At 37.0% G+C, this 26,396-nt stretch overlaps 1 protein-coding gene across 1 annotated transcript in view; it reads left to right on the top strand.

Moving 5' to 3' along the window:
• The window catches only part of LOC145985596 (dual E2 ubiquitin-conjugating enzyme/E3 ubiquitin-protein ligase BIRC6-like), a 241,336-nt gene that overhangs the window by 193,741 nt on the left and 21,199 nt on the right, over positions 1 to 26,396 (top strand). The window contains exons 45-55 of the mRNA XM_083119666.1: positions 1,512 to 1,688; positions 4,449 to 4,638; positions 7,478 to 7,626; positions 10,601 to 10,831; positions 14,381 to 14,788; positions 16,806 to 17,023; positions 18,414 to 18,624; positions 20,233 to 20,447; positions 21,376 to 21,564; positions 24,074 to 24,260; positions 25,259 to 25,448. Coding sequence (XP_082975792.1) covers positions 1,512 to 1,688; positions 4,449 to 4,638; positions 7,478 to 7,626; positions 10,601 to 10,831; positions 14,381 to 14,788; positions 16,806 to 17,023; positions 18,414 to 18,624; positions 20,233 to 20,447; positions 21,376 to 21,564; positions 24,074 to 24,260; positions 25,259 to 25,448 — 2,365 coding nt within the window. The remainder of the gene's footprint in view (positions 1 to 1,511; positions 1,689 to 4,448; positions 4,639 to 7,477; positions 7,627 to 10,600; positions 10,832 to 14,380; positions 14,789 to 16,805; positions 17,024 to 18,413; positions 18,625 to 20,232; positions 20,448 to 21,375; positions 21,565 to 24,073; positions 24,261 to 25,258; positions 25,449 to 26,396) is intronic.

The following is a 26,396-nucleotide window of genomic DNA, read 5'->3' as shown; positions in this document are numbered from 1 at the left end:
TACAAATAATGAAGGAGACTAAGTGTTTACTGTCTCCTTCATTATTTGTATTTATCCGCCCTTCTGGCACCATTTCTAACCCTATTCCTGTGTATATATATATATATATATATACACACACCATTTCAATGAACTGAACTAGACTTTTTGGATACATTGAAATAGCACAGACCCTCTATATTAGTAATATATTGGTGTGTGTCTGTGTGTGGGTGGTGTGAGGCAGTAATACAAAAGCTTGAAGTAGGGAAAACATCTGCGTCTACCCTTGTATTTTTGGAAGTTCATCTTGAAACCCGGGAATTATACTTGAATTTTATCATTGTTCTTGAGTGCCCATCATGACTACATAACAATTTTTTTTTCATAGTCAGACTCTTACCTTTTTCTGTGAAGGTCATCTTATATGATGAAAATGATCTTTTAACAGAAACATAGTCAGTAGTGCAAATTTCAATTCTGAAACTTTAATTCGCAACGCCTGAATGCCACAGAGCATCGAACTTATGCGAAAGTGAGCAAGACCATCAGACGTTTGCACTTTGGACTGTGCAGTGGCGCCAGATATTTTGCTTTGGTTAGAGCTTTGAAAAAAATGGCATGGTCTTCGAGGAGGGAAATCGACAGAGAGTATGTTTCAAACATGTTAGTCATTGAATTTCCATCACCAAACAGAGCAAGTACCTCTGAGTGATATATATATATATATATATAAAAAAAAACTTAAAAAAGTTTTGATTTAGGCACATATACATAAAATAGGTTCTAACAAGCAAAATAGGTTATTTTAGGCACTATAAAACTTCATCAGTTGTTGCATTTTTTAATGAAACTCTGGCATAACTTGTTATTTCTTATTTACCTGCAAAGGAAAAAAATAGGTTAAAAACCTAAACTCCGAGGTCTACTTATCACTGCAAAATACACTGGAATTGTACTACTTTAAACCTTTTTTTCCCAGTTCAAAATGGTTTGCTCATTTTACTTTTCATTTATATAACAATGAGAAATTTTCTACAAATGGAGAGGTTGGGTTTACATTTGTTGTGAACAAAACTATGATTCAGTTTGAAATACTGATTATTACCAACCAGACTAGTTTTGAAAGTGCTTTCAAACTTTCAAGTGCTGACATCTCTCTTCATCTTCAGAGGCTTAGGTGTAGTAGGGATAATCAATCAGTGGGAGGATCCCAGTATTGGTGGCAGGTTAATATGAAATTTATTATTTTTCCGAGAAGCTTTTAATGTTCCCTGCTAGTTCAGTTGAAGTTAAAATAACTTTACATCATCAAAATTTAGTTCTTACATAAATATTAATTCCATGTTATGTGCAAGAATTATGTTTTTATTCAGCTTTCAAATACGGATAACATAACTCGTTTCCTAACAGTACCTTATTTGGTATTACAGGTTATTCTCAAATCTCTCAAACCATACTGAAGTTGATAAATTATTAAACTCTTCTTGGATACATTGTTACTCATGATTGATTCTCATTTTCTTTTTTAGAGTTCTGCAATAGTGAGAATCTTCATAGAAGCATAAAGAAACAAGGGTACAACAGGACTACTTTGAGAAAACGAGTACTTTCATGTGCTTCAGCAAGGATGTCTGGTGCTGTAAGATTGACAGATGCTGACAAAGTTAATGGAAAACAAACAAGCAGCCAAACACAAAGTAGACATGGTAAGTTCATTTTTTTGAATACATAGTTGTACAAAATCTCCTCCTCATCTCCCTAAGTTGTACAAAATTCCTCCTCATCTCTCTCTATCCCTATCCTCAAATCAAACTTCTTCTGCAACTCTTTCTCCATATTGCCTTCAAGGCAGTGGAATCAGTTGCCAGAAAGCACTAGAACAGTATACTCAGTCACTTTCTTCAGCAGACGTATTCACCACTCTTTTCAAAGTACTCTTTAGATCTTCCCCCGTCAAGCAGACTGAAAGCCATGTGCAAGTGAATGAATCCTTAAAATACCTTGTAGTTATTTGAATCCTATTTTAGATTTGGCATTTTATATTTCATATTTTGTATTTTGTGTGCTATATAGTACAACCCCGATTTTACGTTCCCTGGTTGTATATTTTCCCGCATTGTACATTCAATCTTCCTGGTCCCTCTTGAGCAAAATGCTGTAAAATTTTCCCTGATTCTACATTTTCCCACATTTTAAGTTCTTTCAATGTGGTCCCCTGAAAAACGTAAAATCGAGGTTCCACTGTATTCAGCATGTTGAGACTTGTATGAATGAGTGCAGTGTGTGTGTGGGGGGGGGGGGGGCATATGTGAAATTAATACATGGTACATGTACTTTGAGTTTAATATACAGAGGCTGATACGCTTCCATTTAGACAAGATTGCAAGGGAACATTACGGAGCAGGCGCAGAGCAGATACGTGAAAGTTTCACCACTGAGACAGTCGTATGTTTTGTGTCGGCTAGCAAAGTAGTTGTGTTGGTGGAAGTGTAATGGCACCGAAAGTGAATCACTTCTGGGAAGGCTACATACATTGTAGCATTTACCGATGCACACTTCAGTTGTTCCAGCATAGTTAAACAGTGCATGAACACAAATTTATTGTTGGACGCTCCAATGTGAATGCCATAGTGCGACGATATACAGCACGACCGCCCCCAGACTGTGTTTCACCAACGAAGCCACACCTGAAACGGACTCCAGTGAAGCTAACACCACTGGTGGATACCAACCATGTGGAGCTGCATCAGGAAAAGGTGCCGAGTCACACAGCCAAATCATCGCTGGTCTTCTACAGACGGATGGAAGCTAGTACCAGGATTCATGCTATTCCCTTTTCCTACATCCCTGTGAAGTGTCTCAATGCCAGCCCCATGGATTACTGCGCATTTGGGCTTCTGAAACACCGCCTTTCTTCTTGTAAGGTGCACACGATTTCCGGCCTCTGGAAGGCAGCCCAACAAGAGTGGAATGATATAACCCCGTGTACACCTGCAACGAGGTCTTCTCCAGTGAAAACTGCACTGTTGGGCAATCATCAAGAGTGCTGGTCATCACATCGAATACAACCAGTGGTGGAAAGGCAGTCTGTCATAGGTGCATGAACACTTCAAAGTTGTCTATATGGAAGCATATCAGCCTCTGTAATCATGTATAATTTTATGTATATGGTTGAGTGAAAGAAAGGGCATTAATTACCACATTTATATTCTTTGCCAGTATGGGAGGGAGGAGGTGGGGTCAGTGGGTCAATTAAATCTAATTTAAGTTGAAGGCTGGCAGTGCAGATGCAGTGTGAGTACTATTGTCAAACATTTGTGTCAGTACAATTCAATGTGAAAAAGATACACCATAAACTTTATTTTTGCCCTGAAATATATACGTACCATTTGCTGCTATTATCATAACTGCCAACCTCTTTGGCAGAGTGGTTAGTACAGTATGCTATGACACCAGCAGTCCCAAGTTTGAATCCCGGCCAACAGGGGCAGTGCTAAAAAAAATTAAGTCCTTGACCTGTCAACACTACATTTGAGTGAACAGATCAGATATCCCATTCTGTTTTCACGGATATATTTAATAACCAGTTTCTCAGCACACAAACTCATGCAAATTGAAAATTTGTACTGTGAAACCTTGATTATACAATTTTCATGACCATATGGTTAGAAATACTTTGAATACAGGATAAGTATTGTAGTGCATCATTGTACAGGGTGGCCAGAAAGTCCCTTTACACCTCCACTTATTTCATCCCTACATTAATAATATTTACAGTTAGTTGTCCAAAACATCCGTATGTGCACCTCCATGATCCCTGCACAGCTTGATACGCCTCCATGTCCTCCTACTCATCCACTTTAGCAACTGCAGCGTCACAAGCTGGAAGGCTTTAAGCACACTTGCCTGCAGAGCATCATTGTCCACGTGCCGCTTCTTCCTGACGTGTGATTGTGATACCCCACAGGGCATTGTCTGGTGTCGTAAGGTTCGGACTTCGAGGCAGCCAAGGATAAGGGGCTGGTGAATTACATTGTTACAAGCAGTTACTGTAGTTCGAGTGTAAAGGGACTTTTTGGCCACACTGTACTGTAATCTGGAAAGTTAAATTAAATACATCGCGCTGCGATGCCAAGGGTCCCGGGTTCGAATCCCAGTCGGGCTTGGTTGTTTGTGAATGTCCATTCATCAATTTCATCATTTCACCACTCATCCCCATCTTCGCAAATTAGCCAAGAGGCACAAAACGTGAAGTAAAATAAACTAAATCAATCAATCAATCAGTTAAATTAAATGATTATGGATTTAAAAAAAAAAAAATCTGTGTGTGTTACGTCAGTATATGTATGCATTTAGGGTACCAGTCTTTGTATTGTGGGGAAGTGTGAGAGAAATTTGTAGGTAGTGTAATATAAGACCTGTGTGAAACTTGCTCATGTTAATATATATTTTATGTGTAATTTCAGATGGTTTACCTGTTCTTACTATTGAAACAATGGCAGTTGTTTTGAATTTCTTTGCTGAAATATGCTCAGAAGGTAGAATGCGTGATTGGTTGGGCTCTGAAGAAGGTTCCAAGTTTTGGCTGCCTTTGCTCTCTCTACTATGCAGTTCTCAGCCGAAATCAGATGGAAAGGACTATACATTTCAAAGCAGGTATGTGGCATTTGATTTTCTTGCAAACACAAAAACTAAGGACTTCTGACATATTGAATAAAAGAAAAGCGTTCCATGCATTTCTGGTCTTCATTTATACTTATTTAACCCTTAGATGCCGAGGCTGATTTTCCAGGTATTTTAAATATCTTCATGCTTCGAAATGAAATTTTATATTTCCGGAACTAAGAACGTTAGAGGTACAAATGATACCTTGATTTGTTCACTATACTTTGGGCTATAATCGTGCTAGAAAAAAATAATTTTCCATAATTATTTAGATGAAGAAGAAAAAATGGAAAGTAACTATTTTTTTACACAATGAAATTCATCAGAACCCTTTAGAAGAAGAAGAAAAAGGGAAAGTAACTAATTTTTTACACAAAATTTGAAATTCATCAGACCCCTCAGGCTATGCCAGGACGTGAATTTCCAAAAGGTACCCGCATAATGCCTGGTATGTTTGTCATTGATGTAGAAACATTTACGCACTTTTTTGTAATACTTTTGGGAGAAAAATAATATTTTTCAATATAGAGCAAAAAAATTCGAAGCTACAAAAAGTAATTTGTTATCTTACCTTGACCCCACCTGCCTGCCATGTACCTCCTACCGGGCATGGTACTTTTGGAATCATAAGGTGCAGAGGGGAACATTGCATTCTGGCCACAGTCCGTCATGTGCCCAATAGTCTTTGATTCTGTCTACTCTGTGATGTCCCATCGCCAGAGCCAGAAGAATGGAAAAGAAGTATTGGATCGTAAAAGGAGTTGCTTGTCTTTTTGTCCCATGTTTTGCAACATGCTGGTCATAGTATCTTTAGGATTCCACAACCAGTAGACGGAAAAGTGCGTCTGTGAACAGTAGTTGGAAGAAGTCAAGGGGAGATGAATTTGCATTCATGGTTACCTGTAAATGGTAGGGTAGTGAACTGTTGTTGCCGTCCAGTTGGTGTTTGTCAGGTCAAGTCATCAGGAGCAGGCTCGCTTTCGTCGTCCGAAGATCCACCCCGAATCCCCTCATTGTAACTGGAGTCACTCCCCACAGTCATCAGGTCGGCGATGTATTCATCTCCCCCTTCCCAATCTGTACCTAATAACTCATTATCAATTTCACTCAGTGACAAGAAGGGTCTCTTGCCATCTTTTACGCACTTTACTCTTGTTGGAGGAGAGAAAAAAGCCTCAATGCCACAGCTCGCCACTGGTCACACGCCACAAGCTGGGGAACACACACACTGAACGAAAGTTCAAACTCAAATAATTTCAATTCGTCTAACTCGCTTTGTTAGTCTGTCATACCCTCCGTGGCAACTTACCTAAGTAAACACGTGACACAAGGTATTAAAAATAGCATGACCGACAGAAACAAGGCAAATCATTCAACAATACTTCCTTTGTAATCCTACGGCACAGTTTTGTGAAACAGCAAAGAGCAGTCGGCTGTTTTCCAACCCTTTGTTGGCACCTGGAGGCTTTTGACCTTCTTTCCCTGCTGCCTCCCCCATTCATCCTCCCTCTGCCCCGCCTGTACTTTTGACACCAGGACTGTCGGAAGGTCATAGTTCTATTGCCAAAAGTGTGTTTTGAAACACCAAAATTGAGAAAGAAGAGATGTTTTCGAAACCAATGAAAATGAATCGTAACTATATAGTAACAATGAAATTAAACTTTACTAATTGTTAATTACATACCTCTAGACTCATGCAGAACTCAAAACGTATCTCCGATCATTATCCAAGTTACATTATGTTAAAAAAAGTTACATACTGTGAGAAAAAGCTGCTTGTGACACCGGTGTCACAAGCTGTCCTTAGGGGAAATATCTGCTGTGACACCCGTGTCACCGCCCATCCTTTAAGGGTTAATACTGGCATAAACACTGTGTTACCATCATTGTTTCATTCAGTTTTGTAGCCTTCAAAGCATTTTAGTAGGGATGGGCTGATGGAATTTCTGCCTATACTGATAAGAAAAACTTAAGAAGCTAAAATCCTTGATGCAACAGCCCTCTAAGGGCCAGGGCCTTCCGATGGCTTTTCATTGGGTGATGTGTGGTAGGTGCACAAAATCCCATCCCCACAGTTTTCTAGCATTCGAAACTGGAGCCTGCTACTTCTTTTCTAGTAGCTCCCCAAATGTTCTCAGGATGTTGAGCCAATGCCAAAATTTTATGGGCTCCCACCAGGAATCACATCCAAGATGACTTGCACAAAAAGTGAGGTTGCTAACCATTTGGCTACAGAGGATTGATTCCTTTGCCGATACTGATAAAGTAGTAATATGAAATGAAACAATACTGGTAACCAATATTCTATTAATCCAATATAAAATTGCAAATGTTCCTTGAATATAAATTATTTGTTAACCTCCCTAATTAATATACGAAACCAAGTGGCTGAAATGAGTTTTGTGTTTGAAAAATAAATTGCGTATTTAGTCCTTTGCCTTACAAAACAATGGCATTTATATATATTTTTGTTCTTAAAAATTAACAAAATGGCCTAATTTTGCATTAAATTACAGGCTATTGCAAGCATATTGGATCAGCAAAATTATCAATAATTTTGCCAATACACTCATATATGCATATATTAGCCTTTACCAATTAATCTCTCCCATCCCTAATTTTAGTTTCATTATCGTTAACTTCTTGTATTGCTATTCATGCTTTGCTGAGAAACTAATTGTAACATTGAAATTTTTCATATAGCAACAGAAAAAGTTTTGTATGTTAATAATTGGTGATGTATTTTACTCTCTTTAATATGGTTACTTGAACATACTTAAACATGTTGATCAGTAACACACAAATAATTCTCTTAAACTTTTTTTTTTAGGTGTGAAGTTAATAGTGAAGAATATTCAGAGTTGGAAACATCTGCCATCAAGTTCTTCTCTCGCTGTTGTTGGTGTCATCCAGCAAACCAGCAGCTTCTCTCATCGGTTTTGTGTCAAGTGATTAAACAGCAGAAGATAGTTCATCAAAGTAAGTATGAAGTAATTGTATCATCAAAGAAAGTCAGAACAGCATTTATTTACTTACAAACTGTTTACTTGTAACCTAATTGTACTGACAGCTAACTATGTATATATAAATTGTGACTGCCATGTTAATATTGCATCTGTATCGCATGTCATTGGTGTGTGGAAAATATCAGTTAATCACTGCAGTAATATCCCAGTGCCTTTCTAGAGTTGTTTGTGTTGTGAGAGTTACACAAAATGCTGAGTCCAAGTGTACTGGAATTTAAAAAAAAAATATATGCCAATAATGAATTTCATAACAAAGTGACAATTATTTTAATTTTTCATTATCTTTTATGTTAATGTATGAGTACTTTCAGTATATGCATGATGATACTGTATAGTTGCATTGGAGTACAGTTGAACCGTGGGTATAGTCTTGTGCCTAAGGAATGTATAATAAATGTAAGGTCCAGAAATAATTCTCATTTTTCATTGCCTTGGGAGCAAGGGAGCTAAATTTATTAATAAAGCATTAAATTTAAGTACTTAATTTTACTGTACAAAACGGGTCAATATAATTATTTTGCTCCATTTTCCTACACATAATAAGCGATGTAAGGGAAGACCTTCTCTAAAGTCGCTCAATTGCCAACCTTTCTTCCATGTCATACGCCCTGCACTGCATTTTTGAAGACTAACGAGGCTATGGCTTCTGGATCCACAGCCATATGAGTCCGTTTTTGATTGTCCCTTCATCCATATCCTAGTGAAGTGTCATGGAATATCTGCTGAAGTAACTTCTTGAAAGAAGAACCTTCACAATGGCTTAGTGGTAATAGTCACCTTCTCATCAAGGAAGGGGCTCTAGGTTTGATCCTGGTGGAGACCGATTGCACAGTGGTTTGGATCCCACTTTAACTATAGGTTTAGTCCCGATAGCCTATCTGAGCATTAAGTTATAAAGTTGACTTACACCAAACTTTGAAATTCTTCAAGGAAAGAAACAAGTCAGAGAACAATTGATGGTTCATCTTTTTTTTTTCAACAAATGTCATCTTTACTGTGAAATTTGTCCTTTTGTCAAGCATGCTAACTCCACAATTTGTTGCTTTTTTTAAAAAAAAAATTTATACCATTCCTTCACTTGAACATCTTTCGATATTGATGTTCTCTAGCAACTGCAGTACATAACCATCCACAAAAGCTGGAAAATATAAAATATGAACATTATTTATGCTTCATAGGGCATGTCTTATCGGATAGCATGTATTCACAACCTGTAAACTAGAAGACTTCAAGTGAAGCATTCTTCCTGAAAAGAAAATATTTACGCATTGCTTCTAAGGAATACATTCTAAAACAGTATCACTTCATGTGACAAATATCTGTGCATCCACTGTGAACTCATAGAACACCTAACCTGCATGTTTGTGCAACTGGATATTTACATCACAACCCTGGTTGTACAGAAAGACATCAAGGCAATTAACCATCATATCTTCTCATTCCTGATGTTTTCAGTACAGAGAATCCCTCATTTTGGTTTAAACACAAAAACCAGTGACAACAAATTTACACTTTTCCTTTCCTTCCAGAACCTGCCAAAGAGTATGGCATCATAAAAATAAAAAATACAGCAACAAAGGGGTAACCCTTTCTCACGACACACAAATGTCAACCTCACTTTCATGTAGTACACTGTGGACTGCATTTTGCAGACTATCTAGGCTCTGGCATCTTGACCCATGGCCAGTATAATTCTCAGTGGGACTTGTGTTGTGTGTTGTCGATATGTGTTTGATTGTCCCTTCATCTATTTCGGCCTCCCAATGGCGCAGTGTAATCAAGGCAAGCTCGTACCCAAGCTCGAGCCATGAAACATTTTGATTTGAACGTATAGAAACCTATGAAAATAACGTTGATGATTTTTCAAATTTTGCAAGAATTTAGATTTTGTTCTTGCACAAATGAATGAGCTCCAGAATTCTGCAGTCTGCAATATTTGGCAATTTTAGTTTTATAACACTTGATGCAAGGCTATCAGACACCCAATTTAGTCGGGAAAGTCCATTCCTTTCAATCCATGTCCCAAATTTTTTCGTCTGCTCGGACACTATGTGCTATAAAAGAAGACTCTTGCACCACTGCAGACATTGTACTGGTTATATAGGACTTTCTGCACAATACTGTGTACATATTAAAAATTGTCTGATTTTTTTTTATGAGTCAAAAACAGTTGTTTTACACTCAAGAAATAGGAACCCCTTGATTATTAAATGTTTTGTCCTGGGTTCGATTCCCGGTGGAGGCACATAGTGGTTCGGATCCCTCTTTAAACTTTAGGTCCAGTCCCGATTAGCCTTACTGTGCATAAAGTGAACTTAAAGCACCAAATCAATCTTCATCTCATCACCATTCATCCTCATCTTCGCAATTAGCCAAAAGTGGTAGAAATGCGAAGTAAAATAAATCATTCATTCATTCATACTGCAACAAATCACACAGCCCACATAAGCCTTGCAGTCCATCATGAAGCATAGAAGCAAACTCTTGTTGCTGAATTAGAAAAAGTACATGTATACTCACACAATCATGATTTTCTGGTGGGAAAAGAATAAGAGGATTTTTTTTCACTATTAGTGGTTCTGCCACATTTGGTTTTAGACACAATATTCACAGTATTTCAACAGTCTTCTTCAAGTGACAACAAAGACAATCATGTGCTGGAACCACTAATAGAAGTAAGTGAAAGCTAATCACTTAAATTAGTTATTCTGTAATTTATTATGTAAAATCCAGGAACATAAAATCTGACATCAATTTTACTAATGTTCTATCAGTTATAATTGCTGCAGTGTAGTATACAAGAATATATAGAGTTCGGTCCTAATATAAACATAAATATCAAAAGCATATTTTCTCTATTAATGTTGTTATATTCAACAAGGTTTTGTTAGTTTCACCCAAAATGATAAAACTTAAATATTTTACAGATGTCACCTTTTTGCATGGAATATCTGGATTCACTCGACGGCTGGTTCTTCAGCTTTTGTTGGAAAATGAGAAGCATTTTGTGTTCATCAAAGCCAACGTTCCACTCCAGAAGAGCAACATTGCAGCACCAACCTCAGCCCACCATCCTAAGTACGGAGTTGGCCACCATCATCAGCTGTTGTATGTCAACACGCAAATGACATGTGCTGATTTAATCAAGCATATTTCAGGTAAGGTACAAGCTGAGAGTTTTGGCAATATTCACTATGTAGTAATAATTTTCTTCGAGATTTGTTTAGGGCTGAACTGATAACAGTGGTATTGATATTGGAAAGTATTGGTTGAAATTAATTTACTGGTACGGCTGATCCTTTTTAGTCTGTGGGTTCCACAAAAATGCTACGCAACACTTTCACAGAATCTAATTATCCTGGAATTCATATGCAACATTCGAAGTTTACATTTATTTTGTACCTGTGCTGTGTAAAAAACTGCATTTTGTAATTACACAACAGGAATTTTAATATTCTGATGTATCCTTGAATATTTTAAAGCAGAACTCTGGTAAATTGATGCATATGATTGGAGTGGAATATTAAACAATATTTGAACAGCTTTTGTTAAAATTTTCAATCATCACTGTTGTTGGAAATCAGCAAGTAGTATCTGCTCAGCCCTAAATTTGTTGTGTGGTGATGATTCATTTATATAGAATGTTTAACTGATAAGACTTGTATGTGGCAGTAATATATTTTTTGAGATCATAGTTAAAGTCTGAATCACGAACCTTACGACCCTCTGTAAACAAACCGTCTCAATTCGAGTAACGTATCACTCCACGTCAGCTGTTCGTGAATGCCGTGGCCATCACGCAGAGGAACCGATCTATAATCCAGAGGTGTTCACACTCCGGAATACTTTTGCGGGTGAAGGAGGGAGAGTCGTGTGAGGGCAGGCCGTGGGGAAGGTTGAATTAAAAGGAACACCTCTCTATAAGGGAGAGAAAGAAGTGATATTTACAAATTTACCCCCAAATGTGCATTTTATTTTGAACGAGGTGCATTCAAGTTCTAAGGTCTCCTAATTTATTCTGAAAAATATACTCACCTCAGAAAGCTGAAACTGTCGTCAATTCTCAACATAATCTCCCTCTAGACGTACACATTTTTTACAACGCAGGCACCACGATAGCATGTCCTTTGCAAACGCTTCTTTAGGAGTCTGTTTTGTATACTTAAAAAATCATCGCTGATTGTAAGAGCGGAATGGCTTGGAAATGTGTGACGATGCAGACTGTCCTTGTGTGCAGGGAATAGCCAAAAATTGCGAGGTCAGGTGAGTATGGATGGAGCATGTGGAATCACTTGAAATTTGTTTTCCGTGAAAAATGTGTGAACAATGGCTACCTGATGACGAGGTGCGTTGTCCTGATGAAAGAACACAGCTGCAGCCTTTTCCGGCCGTTTCTCTCGAAATCTTGAAGCAACTTGGTCCTCAAAGAGCTTCATAGCTTGTACCCATCACTGAGCTACCCTTAGCATAACAATGTGTGAGTTTAAAGACTTTTCTGTCCTCAAACATAATTTTCTCAGCAATGGCGGTAACTGGTTGCTGTTTTGTAGCCTAGACTCTTTTGGTTTGTCTTCACAAGGCGTTTGGTCTTCCTTGAAATGTCGCATATTTTTTATGTCCATGACACCACCACAGCTTGTCTCAGTCAATTGAAGATGAATATCAATGGTTGTTTCTTTATACAGGTGAAGAAAATGGATAATAACACGCTGTTCCTCCTATGTAAACGGTGATATTTCCAGTATCGAAAACACACCTGTCGCTAGACAGCGCCACTAGCTTCCTATGATCCAGAACGTGCTGCCATCTGGCCTCATCAGCCTTCAAGAATGGTAGCTTCATGTCAAACAACTCTCCCGTTTATAACTAGTTATATTCATGAAAAAAAAATAGGAGACCTTAGAACTTGGATGCACCTCATATGTAGGGTACAAGAAAATGTGACTGCCTCAAAATATTTGTGTATCGTACCATCTTCTTTCCCCACTTTTTTTTGCCAGGGACAATTCTTCACTAAGTTGCAGTTTTAGTTTCCCTTGGTGTTTTTGTTGCATGAACCAGCATTTTCGAACGGGATGACAAGGACATATGGGTGTGTATTTTGGATGATGTATCTTTAGACACGTTGAGGTACACTCTGGAACATGTGGCATTGAGATGTAGATCGACCACGTTGTGACAGACACATTTGTCATTAGTTGTATTTTGTATTTTATTTTTTGTTATTTAGCGTCGCTTTTCTTCCATTTTTGGCTAATCTCGAAGATGAGGATGAGTGATCGTCAGATGAAATTGATGAAGGGACACCCACAATAACACCCATGCCGGGATTCGAACCAGGGCACTTTGGTGGTGATTCCGAAAGTCGACCACCAGGCAAGATGTACATTTTGATTTTCATTCTTTACATACGTACATCAACTTCCAACAGGTCATCAGTGAAACACTGCTTATTCCACGTCGTTTGACAAATGTAATGTCTTTACACCTTGTGGCTATGTGGATTATTTTATTTTCATAAGTTGGCAACACTGTTAAGGTACATGTGCTTTTGTTTACAGAAGGTCTTAAGTTCTATGATTCTGTAGATGTGGATATAGTTGCAATTTTTAGTGTTTCAATTTTGACAATACTGGAGAGTCACCAAAGTGGGTGATACCAGTGAAGTCTGAATGTAAAATGTCACATCAACACTTGAAAACATAGACTCAATCTGTAAGTAGTAAATGGATTATTTCTGTGGCTATTTTATGTATGATTTTTTTATTGACATGTCAAAGATGAATTTCATAGGGATAGCATACTATCACTTTTGGCTAATAGAGACATATTGCTTTATTTGTAATATGCAGGTAATTTTACCACTGGTATTTACAATAAGTAACCTGTAACTTGGGACAAGAGCCTGCTATTTTGTTACTTTTATGAATATGATGTAAAGATGTAATTCTGTATTTTTATTCTTTCTTTAAGCAATCACCTGGATACAGGCATTGATGGAAATTATTGATTCACTCAGGTTTTTGATGGAACATTTACAATTTGATATTGGATTAGTAGAATATTGTCTATTGGTATCCATAAATATTATAATAGTATATTTATCAATATCACAGAAAATAATATTTGTTTATGGATTCGTAAATATTTTAAACTGTTGAAATGAAATGTACCTAAATGTACCTTTTCCCAGTTGCATATTTCACTAACACCCTATTAATTTGCATCGGTCGATAGCTTCTGGAATGCAGGCGGTATTGCATTATTGTGGAATTTATAATCTGCTGCTGTAAGTTGCAAAGCATAGTTCTCTTAAAAAGGAAGGCCAGGTAGGCAGGAAGGTAATGGGAAAAAAGCTCATCCTTCCTTTCTGACATGGTACCATTTGCTTTCAAGAAACCATTGACCTACAGAAAATTGAGGCAGTGGCCCTTCTCGAAATGAGTTAGTGTTCAGTGAAGTATGCAACATGATAAAAGTAGGTTATGCTCCAGGTATTTTGAACACAGTCCATCATGAATGCTGAAATATATTAAAACTAAGGTCAGTATTATTATCAGAAATTAGATTTTAATCTTAATTTTAGACCAATTCTTTTTGCAGCTTTCTCCAAAAGGCAACTAAGATAAGAAATTTATTATTTTATGCTATGCTAAATAGTCTCATTATTTTTAAAATGTGTTTCTAATGATGCATCTATTATATAGTTTCAGGAAGTCTGCTCCCTCTTCTTGGTGAAGCAAAGACTACAGAAAACAAGAACACAGGAAAGAAGGAACTGTGGGAAATAGGCCTTGGTTTGGTAGACCAGCTGTCGGTTGCAGCTGGAGTAAGTGCAAAGGATAAACGCGTCAAAGATGCTAAAAATGCCTCCACAGTGAGCAGGAGTGGCCTGAAAAAGAACCGCACGGGGGAAAGTTCCTCACCCACTTTCCTGTCTGGCCTTTCGCTCCCCCATCAGTTCTTTCAGCATCCAATGTATCCTGGAATGACTCTTCCGAACCAACTGACAGTGGGTCAGCTGTTGGCCATTCTTGAAGAACAGGGAGAGTCCCTCAGCAATCCTTGCATCACTCTGACACTCAGTCACAGTGGGAAGGCTGGTGACATGAAAGGTAATTTTTTTTTTTTTTTGCTCTTTACATAAAGTTTGTCAAAAAGTATCCTTTTTAAAATTATTCACCCTGTACATAAAAGTGCATATTTACGAGGGAGAATCAAATGAAAACCGCAATTCATTTTTTTCCACTATTTTAATGCGGGATAATGTTTGATTGTACATTATTTTTCTATATAGTTCCCTCCCAGTTCAATGCACTTATGCCATCGGATAGGTAGTGCTTTGATACCTCGTGAGAAAAATTTGTTTGGTTGACTGTGTAGCCACTCTTGTACTGCCGATTGGACGTCTTCATCAGACTTGAACCTCTGCCCTCCAAAGTGCTCCTTTAATGGACCAAAGATGTGGAAATCAGATGGTGCCAAATCTGGTGAGTATGGTGGATGTGGTAGGCACTTGAAGCATAGGTCATCGATGGTTTTCGAGCAGAATGAGGACAGGCGTTATCATGTTGAAGCAAAACACCTGCACTCAGCAATCCCCTTCGCTTTGTGCATATCACTGGCCTCGAATGGTTCTTGAGAAGGTCTGTGTAGATGGCACTAGTCACTGTCGTACGTGGGGGCATGTAGTGTTCCAGAATAGGACCTTTCTTATCCCAGAATAAAGTCAACATGACTTTCCCTGCAGAGGGCTGGCTGCGAAACTTCTTTGGTTTTGGCGAAGACGAATGTCGCCATTCTTTGTTTGCACGTTTAGTCTCCGGTTGAAAATGGTGCACCCAACTTTCATCCCGGTGACAATGTGAGCTAGAAAATCCTCACCCTCTTCTTCATAACGCCTCAGCAGCTCTTGACATGCATCAACCCGACGGACTTTCAGTTTGTGTCAGCTGTCGAGGAACCCACCTGGCGGACACTTTTCTGTATCGGAGTTTGTCATGCACTATGTGTTGTACTGAACCGAAGCTCATATTCAGCAAGGAAGCCATTTCATCCAGGGTGACATGCCGGTTTTTCTGAATAAGCCGATCTGCTGCGGCTATGGACTCCTCTGTCACAGCTCGATGAGCCTGACCCGGAAGGGGAGCCTCAGTCAATAAAGTCGTACCTTCTGCGAATTTCTTGCACCAATCATAGACTTGCCGCTGTGACAGACATCTCCATACTTCGTCTGCATTCTCCGATGAATATCAACCAGTTTCACACCTTCACTCCATAAAAATCGAATAACTCCACGCTGTTCCTGCTTGGTGCAACTGCATAGTGGTGCTGCCATCTTGAATCAGCTGTTACATCCAACCCCGCCTACCGGCACTGCTTCGTACTACAGCTCGGAAAGACGTCATGGACTGTGTCTGCAAATTTCCAAATGCCTAGAAAGAAAACAAGATTTTTAATGGCACTTTTGCAGTTTTCATTTGACTCTCCCTCGTATTAGTTGTATAATGTATGTCGTATTGGTTTGCTTTCATATAAAAACCTTGTACAGTGGAACCTTGATTTTACAGGTGACCAAGGTGAAAAAACTTCAACTGTGGGAAAAATTTAAAATGCAGAAAATTTTGTAACATTGTCTGTATTGTGACTGAAGATTGGGTGTATAATGTAGGAAAATGTAAAATCTAGGAACATAGAATTGAGGTCCCCCAGCATCTTATGCTTATATTATTCATTTCTTGATGACTTGAATGATAACTATTAGAAATGTGTGAGAAGTGAAATATCTATTACATTAGTGTAGTATTAATATGCTAGAGACTCTTAACAGGGAACATTTCAATTTTTAAAAAATTCTCATAATCACTTGTATGTGACAAAATCTAATAAATCTTATTTCATTTTAGTTTTGCAGATCTTTTTCAATCTTACACTTCCATTATGCAGACACAACCTAGTAACTAGCCATGTAAGAGTGTGTGTGGATTGGTTGATAAAATTTTGGAGAATTAGAACAAGATATTGCTAGAAGAATAAAATCTACTTCAAAAATAACATTTATGTATTAACAGGAAGCTAGAGATAACTGTGATATCGATGGTCATATATTAAAGTCTAAATTGTATTTCTCAGATGAGCCTCAAAAAGCTGAAGAGCAGTATCTGTCTCACCCTGGATTACCAACACCGCTTCAAGTTTTCACTCAGCAAGGAGGATTAGCACTTCTCGCACAGCACCTCCCTTTAGTTTATCCAGAAACTCTTCGTTATTCGTCACCTGACAAAGTTTCAACTCCAGATGCACTTGATACAGAATGGGTAAAAGTTGAGGCCAGTGATGATATATATGAGGTGGGTACAAACATATAATAGGTGTATGAGCTCTTGAGTAATGCAATTTTGTAGATATATTTACAATTATGTTTTCAACCCTGTAGGAAGCATGCAAATTAGAAAAGTATTAGTAAAAGAAATTATTGCATACAGGACACTTTCAATGAGCATTTACAACAAAAGGTGTAATTTTTTTACCGCAAAGCAAAACTTATTTAAAAAAAGGTAAACAGTCTCCATTGACAGGATTCCCACTACCCTGGAAAAGTAACTATGACTGAAAAGTAATTTCAATGTAATTTTATAAAAGTATTCCGAATATGGATTTTAACATAACTTAAAACATTACTTTGCAACCCCAGGGTTCTACGTAAAAAGAAATATTAGGGCTGAGCAGATACTACTTCGAGTCAATGTTAATATGCTTAACTGATTCTTGAACATTTAACAATTAAAAGTTGTGTTCAGAATATTCATAAATATTAATATGTACGTATTCCATTGCATATTTGTTAAAACACTAAAATAACACACAAACAGCACGATGAAAAACACTTAGGAGTTCTTCTTTCGACTCCTTCACTGAGTTATCTTCAGAGCTGGTCGAGGAAAGACGGAGTGTTTTTAATCGTGTTGTTTGTGTGTTATTTTAGTGCTTTAACAAATATGTTGCCAGCACGTGACGTAACAAGTTTTCTACAGTCATATTCCATTGCAATTATACCACATCAGTCCACCAGAGTTATGCTTTAAAATAATGGAAGAAATACATGAGAGAGAATTGGAATATTTCATTAGCTATCTATCACTTTTGTCACACAATCTTACTACAAGATTAAATTAAATAAAATTACACATTTTGCATAATTAGACTCCACTAAATTATCATGGGTCATTTTTCATATCCTACAGGTATGCAGAATCCTGAAAATATTGGCCGGTATCAGTTATTAAAGTTGAACTGATACTTTCCAATGCTGATACCACTGAAACATTACGAAATGGTCTAGAAATTTATTTGGAATTAATTATGTCGATGTGCCAGGGAATTTTGTTTTTATAAAATGAGTGGGAGCATGACTGGTTGCAAGTTCAGATTTCATGGCTGGGTCATCCTGTTGGAGGTTTTTCTTTCCATTGTTTCCTGTCACCCTTCAATATATTTGTACCTTGTATTGCATCTCATCTCCCTATCATGGTACCAATAAGCAGTGTTGATTAAATTGACCCATCAGATGCCTTAGAGATGACATTTCCATTCAAAATTGCATGGAAATAACATTGAAATTGGCGGAGTTTTAATATTGTTGCCATTTTTTTTTTTTGCAACATGGCACTAGTTGATGTTAATTTATGCAACGTGAAAATATTGAGTGTATAGTTCTTGTTTCCTCCTATGCTTGAACAGGACTTAGAAGATGCACTACCAGCAGGAAGCTCATCACCAGGATCAGGCCGTTCTAACTCTCTCCCGTTGCCATCAGTGCCACCACATTCCTTGGCTGCATTTGGTCTCTTCTTGAGGCTACCTGGTTATGCAGAAGTATTGCTGCGAGACAAGAAGAAGGCTCAGTGCTTGTTACGTTTGGTTCTAGGTGTAACAGATGATGGAGAAGGAGGTATGAATAGTAGGACTTAGCCAATATCATAGTTGAACTAATAGAGGTGACAGTATAGTGAGACCACAAGTAAAAGAACCTGTACAGAACCCCGTGTCCTGTCCATCATAACTTGCCTGTAGGGAAAGTGCAGAATGAAGCAGGCTTTCCTGCGGTACAAGCCATACGGATGGAGGGGAAGATGATGTGTGACGGCTTCTGTTGAAGGTTCTTTTGTTTGTGGTCGCTCTATACTTTGATTTACACCAATATCGATGTTGATCAAGTTGATGTAGGGCACAAAAGGCTGTGGAGAGCACTCGTTTGATATTGTTTCTTCTCATAACATACCTGAACTACTTCTCCCTTTTCAAGGCAAAGTTGAAACTTAGTTAACTAAAGTCAAATTTTAATTTATGTGTTTGTGCTCTTTCATGTTGCCTTTGAAAATGGTAAGTTCAATATACATGTTTGTTAAATAGTATCAATGGTGGTTGCGATTTTTTTAATGCTGTTTTTGTGTCATTAAGAAACGAAAGCATGCTGCATGCTTCTCATTTCTGAAACCTGCAGAAACAAGTGGTAATATTCACTCTCGATCATATGAATACAATGCACCAGTTTGAATAGTCATGTGTTTCAGTAATATCATATGTTTTGGTACCTATATGTTAAAGCTGTGAAAGTCTTTTGTACTTTTTGAGAATCCGCTTCTTTTGATAATTTTTCATTATTAGGTACTGTTTATTTTGTAAAGGACTTACTGTAAAGCCCCATACAACGTTATTTCAGCATTCTGCTACTGTATAGTCCATAGATTATATTAACAGTTTTGAAAAGCAAATTATTACTAGAAATTTGACATATCATATTCAATAAATAGGATTAAAGAAGGAAAAGAACAATTCCAAACCATACTCACATTATCTATACTAGACTTGAATGCAAATAATCTCAGATGAGAAAATGTTTTAGTTTTTACCCTCAAGAAATATGTGGAAGGAAAGGCATTCTCTATGGATATCTAGCTTGAAATATATGTGACATAATGACATTAAAGTTCAGATGCATCTCTTTAACAACTTAGTACTCACAAGTCCATTAAGTAGTTGACTTTTGATCTCACCATCCAAGTTTCCAGATGTAAGTTCCAGCCTGGTCATGGTTCTTTGTGTGTTCCTTCATCAACTTCATTCCATCATGACTCATTTCCATTGACATGACTAGCCAAACATGGCAGCATGGCAGAAAGGGAATGCTAAATAATAAGTACAACAACAAAAAAGATGCATCCATTCATATGAAAAGTAATACAAGAGACGTGATACGGACCTGCTGGGTAAAACATAGTCCCATCAGAATCAGTAACTTGTCTCCAATGTTCTGGAAGACCATGGATCAACCTTCTGATTGAATGTGTATTTGTCCACTAACAATTGACTATCATCTTATCTGCGTAAAATTGGAACTCGCAGTGTGCAGAGCATGTGGTGTTCAACATTGTCAGAAACTGACAGAACTTTGTTGGTTACCTTTATATTTACTTCATTCTTTTGCATATTTTCTTGTTCAGATCAGCAGTATGGCAGCTACTTTAGATCTATTAATACCTTTTTTTTCTATTTCCAGGTGATATTTTCAGTTCGCCAGTTGCCAGTTCATTACCAACTCTCCCTTTTCAAGTCCTTCGTATGCTGTTTGATTCAACTCCTCTGACCACAGATGATGGAGTTCTGCTTAGAAGGACCACCATAGAGGTTGGAGCTATTCACTTGCTTCTGGGTTGTCTGGCTGTGTTCACCCACCAGAACCATGACATCAGTCTTCCTGGGGTTCAACATGAGGTGAGCGATGTATTCAATAATTTAAATTCATGGAAATCGGATTTGTATCTGGAACAACTTGATAACGAATTGTTCTATAAGAGAACTCTCACTAGTGAACATAAACTGGAGAACTCGTTAGGTATTTTATATGCTTATGTCTTTTTTGTTTATTATCTTAAAAATTATACATATTTCAAGCTTGTCATTTTAAATTCTCATTTCTTATTTGTTTTTAGAAGTGAAATTAATCACAATCGCAAACAATTTTTCTGAAGGAGATTTGGAGATTTTATAAGGTGAAATTTTGTCATTAATACTAGAGTGCATGAAAAAACATTATTTCTTGTCCAACAGCAGCACAGCCAAGCCATGTCACTTGCTGAGGCTCAGAGGTTTACTCATGATATTGTCATTGAAGGTTGTAGGTTTGAGTTCCAGTCTGGGTATGGTATTCTTTGAACAATTTAATAACCATTATTAACCAAAGTCGCAGAAAAGTGATGCCAAATAAGAAAAATATAAATACACAAAACAGCAAATTCATGTGCATACAAAGAAAATATATGGGGACACAACATTCAGAAATGGGAACTTACAGGAAGCTGCTAATTGCACCACACCCACGTGACCATCGGGTACATAAGAAAAACCTTAAAGATATCCCAATCTTGGGTCATGTTAGCTCCACATGGGTCCTCCCAGGGTAACCATGTTATTTTCTGCATTTCATTGTTGACATACCATACTCAAAACAGACATTAATTAAACTATGTAGTGATGAGTTTTTTGTATATGCTTATGGAAAAGTGTAAGAGACAAAAATTACATCTTCGTGTATTGCATAATGTTTGGGGTATTTTTAGTAATTGCAAACTGCCTGTAAAATTTTGCAAGCATATACGCTGCCTTTAAATAAATGTAACATATTCCCTCAAAATAATTTCAGCTTGTCATTGCTGCAACCAAAGCGACAGCAACAACACAGGAAAGTCGTTCCAAGTCAGACGACAAATCACATCTGTACTGGGCAAAAGGAACAGGCTTTGGGACAGGAAGTACAACCCAGTCGTGGAATGTTGAGCAAGCACTGCTTCGCCAGCGCAGTGAGGAGGAGCATGTAACTGTTCTTTTGCAGGTGAGTCTAACAAGGGACAGTCTGGTAAATCCACCTCAATAAACTGTGTTCTCATGTTGTATTACAGATTAATTGATAGTGTATCAGCATCTACCAATGAAGATATGTTATTTTATCAGTAAAATTGCCAATCATTTTCTTGTGTAAGATGTTCAATGCTGTAAACTACCAGCATTTGGGGTAGTACATCCTTGGACCGGCAACTGACAACAGTTATCATTACTGCCATTTTTTTTTTTCAATAGCTGCTCTTGTTTTGTAAACTTTCCAACATGCAAGGTTTTAAGATAAAACTTGTCAGTCATACATTAATTGTGAAGGTATATTAGACATTTGGATTCTTCATGAGATGTTCGCCATTTTGCATTGGATGATTATAATTGCAGATATGAATAGAACAGGTTAATTGGGATCTGCCAATATAGGCATATTGATGTGTCAATAATATTGCTGATAATTTTACCAATCCAATGTTTTGGAATAGCCTGTAATCTAGCAAAATTTTGCCATTTTCTTATTATTTTATAAATATTAAGGTAAAGGCATGTGTTTTCTTTCCTTTTATGTGATGGTTTTGTGAAGTAAATGTCTTAACAGTGGCCTGGTTAGATAAGGAGCTAAATGAACCATTCAGGTTATAAACATTCTATAAATTCACTTGTAATCAAGAGTAAGAAAGAAATTCCTTCCAGTAGGAATGGGGAAGATTATTAGTCATTATCAGTCAATAAGGCATATTTGTGTATTTAAGTTAACAGTAATTGCACTAATCAAAGATTTCTATAAACATCATGAAATGGAGTGCAGAAATCTGCTTTTTTTGTTACTGTTTTTATGAATATAAAGATAGAATTAATGTGTCCTGATTTTGTGAAGTAAATTTATAAATATAAAGTTTTTAAAGGGAAAACCCCCATTATAGTCAACTGGTTCCACAAGGAAGTGAATGAGTGGAATGTTTTCCAAGTACTAAATCTAATTTATAGACTATCAGTTATCTGTATAGGCAATTGAGGGGTCTAGTGAGAGAGGGAGCTATGCCACAAATCTTGAAAATTTTAGTTCTTGCCATTTTCAGTCTTCTCCTACCATCTGTCATCTATCATGTGAATTACAACCATGTGGCATAGCTCCCGCTTGTTCTGCAGCAGATTTTCTGAGTTCTTGAATACGTCCTCATCAGCATTTTGAGTGAGAGAAGGAGCTATGCCACTTACTGATGGTGTCTGCAATAGGAGTGGCAGAGGTTGTGTTGCAGTAACCGGTGCAAGATTTAATATCAGCCCTGAAGTTAAAAGATCTCATGGCAATAATGCCTTATAGTCCTCCAGTTCTTCATGGTCTTTACCAAAAACTAAAATCCACAGAAACAATGGACAGTGAAGATCCTCCAGAAGACATATGAAGTTGTCTTTATGTAGATCATGTGTAACCCTGTGAACATGATTTACACTCTGGCAAAAGTATTTAAGCCTTGTTCAAAGTATTTGATGTGCTAGTTTGATTTTTCCACATGGGTATACTAAAACAATATACCACACATGTTCATAATAAATGGTATTTATATTGAAATTCATATTTTTCCTTTTGAATAATTTACCTAACAATATGTTCAGAAAAAAAAATTACCCTTTGTTATACAAATTATGACTCAACGCAATGCTTTAGAAAACTCAATTTATTTCCATTTCTTGTCAAAGTGGCATAGCTCCCTCTCTCACTAGACCCCTCAATTGTTTATATTGGCATTTTATTGGTGCCACTTAATATTTCATACAAGTCCATCCCTACTTCCCTCTAGCCACAAATCTGGTATTTCACTTAGGGATAAGCTGATATCACTTTGAACTAATGCCAATATTGATACCAGTGCTTCAAGAATTGTAACAATGAAATTCAAATTAGTTCATAATACAGTGGAACCATAATTTTACACTCCCTTATTTTTCATTTTCTCACATTATACATTCCGTTATGGTCCCAATAAAACTATATGTTACAAAATTCTCCCAGATTTTACATTTTTCTCCATTTTAAGTTCATTCATCTTAGTTCCCTGAGAAATACATCAAAGTTTCACTGTATATATAAATTTTAATACATACATTTTTCATTGCAACTACATCATAGCACTCTACCAGAGTTTTGCTTTAAAATATTCATAATTTCACATGAGATAATAATTTAATCACAAACTTCATTTCTCCTCACAGTGTTGGAAAAATTATGCATTTTGCATAATTTCCAGGATATTTAAACTGTAACTTTGGAAAAGTATAAACTAGTAATTGATTCAGTTGTAGCCAGTGTGGTATTGGTATCGGCTCAGCTCTAATTTAATTATAATGCAACTGTTCAGACTCAAACTGGAGGAAGTTTTCTTTTTTGTGTATACAATGCTTGTGGGAGCAATGAACGCCAGCATCACAAGCACCTATAATTATTACCCTTGTTACCATGTAATCAACACTTAATTCAACATGCATTCATAGTTTTGTACTTTTTTCAGGTGTTGTCAAGTTACGTGAACCCAGGTGGCACGATACCAGCCAACTTCTTCAGTGATGATGATGGTGATGAAAATGAAGGGAACCAATCACAACAGGAGCAAGTTCTGTTGCCACCCCTATTTCATGATCTCCTGCAACAATCGTGCCTTCTGTCTGCTATTTCATCCTACCTCAGAAATGATTCTGGTATGTTGCAATGCTGGTTAAGGAAAAAAATAACTGCATTTTTCCCCTTCAGATGGAGTAAAAGTACTATGCTTTGGACATATCATCTTTTGACCTTGAGTTTCAGTTATCTCTTGCAACTTTGTTGTGATTACAATCAAATTCATATAAAAATTAACTTCCTAAAACAGCATTTACACAGGGGGGGCCAGGGTTAGAAGGAAATAATAAGAAAGTGTTGATTCTTGTCCTACCTCTTAAAGGATCTCTATGTAAGGAAGCTCTGCAGAATGTCCACAAAGAAAGTACGTGTCCAAGTAGATACACATGTATTGGCACTTTGTTGAAATATTTGTACCCGATATTATTTCTGCCTTACCAATATATATTAAAAATGAGTGCATGAGAGTTTTTTTAAAATTGTATTTTAATGTCATTTATCTAATTGAGACTAGACCTATAATATACATGAAATTGGAACCACTACACAATATGCCTCAAGCAGGTATCAAACCTAGAACCCTTTGATTACAGGGTGACGACTCGTGTATAATAATGTTATGAGGAGATGAACAGATCATAATACAGGAGAAAATTGCTTATGTAGAAAGGGAGAGGGGGTAGTGTTTTTTTCTTACTATTTATTAGGGATGGGACCGATTAATCGGTACTCTATCGGTATCGGCCAATATAGGCATATCGGTGTATCGGTTTATTGGTAAAATTACCGATTATTTTACCAATCCGATATATTGATAAATATCTGATAATTTAGTGCAAAATTTTGACATTTTGACATTTTGTTATAATTTTTATGGATAATCTCCATGCCCTACTTTCTAAAAAAGTAATGAGGTCAATGAACCTTTCAGGTTCTTCAAGGACCATTTCTAATTTTATATTGGTTATCGGTATCGGCCAAAATTTCATATCTGCCCATCCCTACTATTTATAAACGTTCATAATTTATTTGTGCCCCTTTTGTTTGTATCTTATTTTCCTTTCTGTTCTGTTTGCAGTTTTGGATATGGCACGACACATTCCACTCTACCGTGCCATCCTACAGTTGATACGAGCCATGGCCCTTAGCTCCCAGTTGGTGTGCCTGCTTTTACCTCAGACCAAGAAAATGGTTGCTGATGAATTGTCTGTGGTATGTCTGTTGACTAAAATGAAGGGCTGTGTGGATACATATGCTTCACGTCTGAAGTAAGTACACAAGGCCAAACATTAGGAGTAAACATTTTTATTCCCACATATGTTTATAACATTTATGCATGTGTGATAGCAACAAGAAAGGCCTGATGAGAAGAACAGAGTAACAATTAAAAGAATATAAAGATATTTTCACTTCTAATAATCATCTGTGTACTTAGCATTCTGTTGCAAGTTCTTGGTCACTCTACTTTCACTTCCACTGATTTCTGTTCAGTGCAATATAGAATTATTTTCCTGTAGTTTACGGTTATTACAAGCATAAGAAAACAGTTTTTCTTTGTGACGTTTCAGGAGAACACACGCTCCTTTCATCAGACATTTATTTTCATTTTGACTAAAGATACAGTTATAACAATGGTTAGTAATTGTTATACAATTATATAATTTTAAAAAAATCTGAAATAAAAATAAAACAGACTGCTTTTTTCACAGTTAAGTTGCTATATTACAACAATGTAACATTGACAACATCCATTATATAACTGATTCTTTTTGTTTAAAAAATTACTAACCATTGTTATAACTGTATCTTTAGTCAAAATGAAAATAAATGTCTGATGAAAGGAGCGTGTGTTCTCCTGAAACGTCACAAAGAAAAACTGTTTTCTTATGCTTGTAATAACCGTAAACTACAGGAAAATCATTCCACCATGCCATTAAGTTGAAGGTAGTGCCCCACTCATTTTAGATTTTGGCCATTTTTGGAGGTGATGTGATCAGTGCCACTCTTTAACCATCAGGGTTGCCCCAGGCACCCATTTATCTGAGGCTGGGTGAACTCCACAGTTGCTTTATGCAGGATCAAGGCTGGAGAAATTCATCTTTGATCACCCACCATGGGAGTCGAAACAAAGTCTCCCATGTGGCAGTCCCCATGGACCTGACCACTGTTGCTTCAATTCTGATGTACTTCCAGATATATTTTTTTTTACTTACCGT

Source organism: Lepisma saccharinum, chromosome 3 (genome assembly GCF_977018435.1).
Source record: "Lepisma saccharinum chromosome 3, izLepSacc3.1, whole genome shotgun sequence".
NCBI lineage: Eukaryota > Metazoa > Arthropoda > Insecta > Zygentoma > Lepismatidae > Lepisma > Lepisma saccharinum.
Note: the sequence above shows the minus strand (reverse complement) of the source record. Positions and strands in the feature narration are given on the sequence as shown.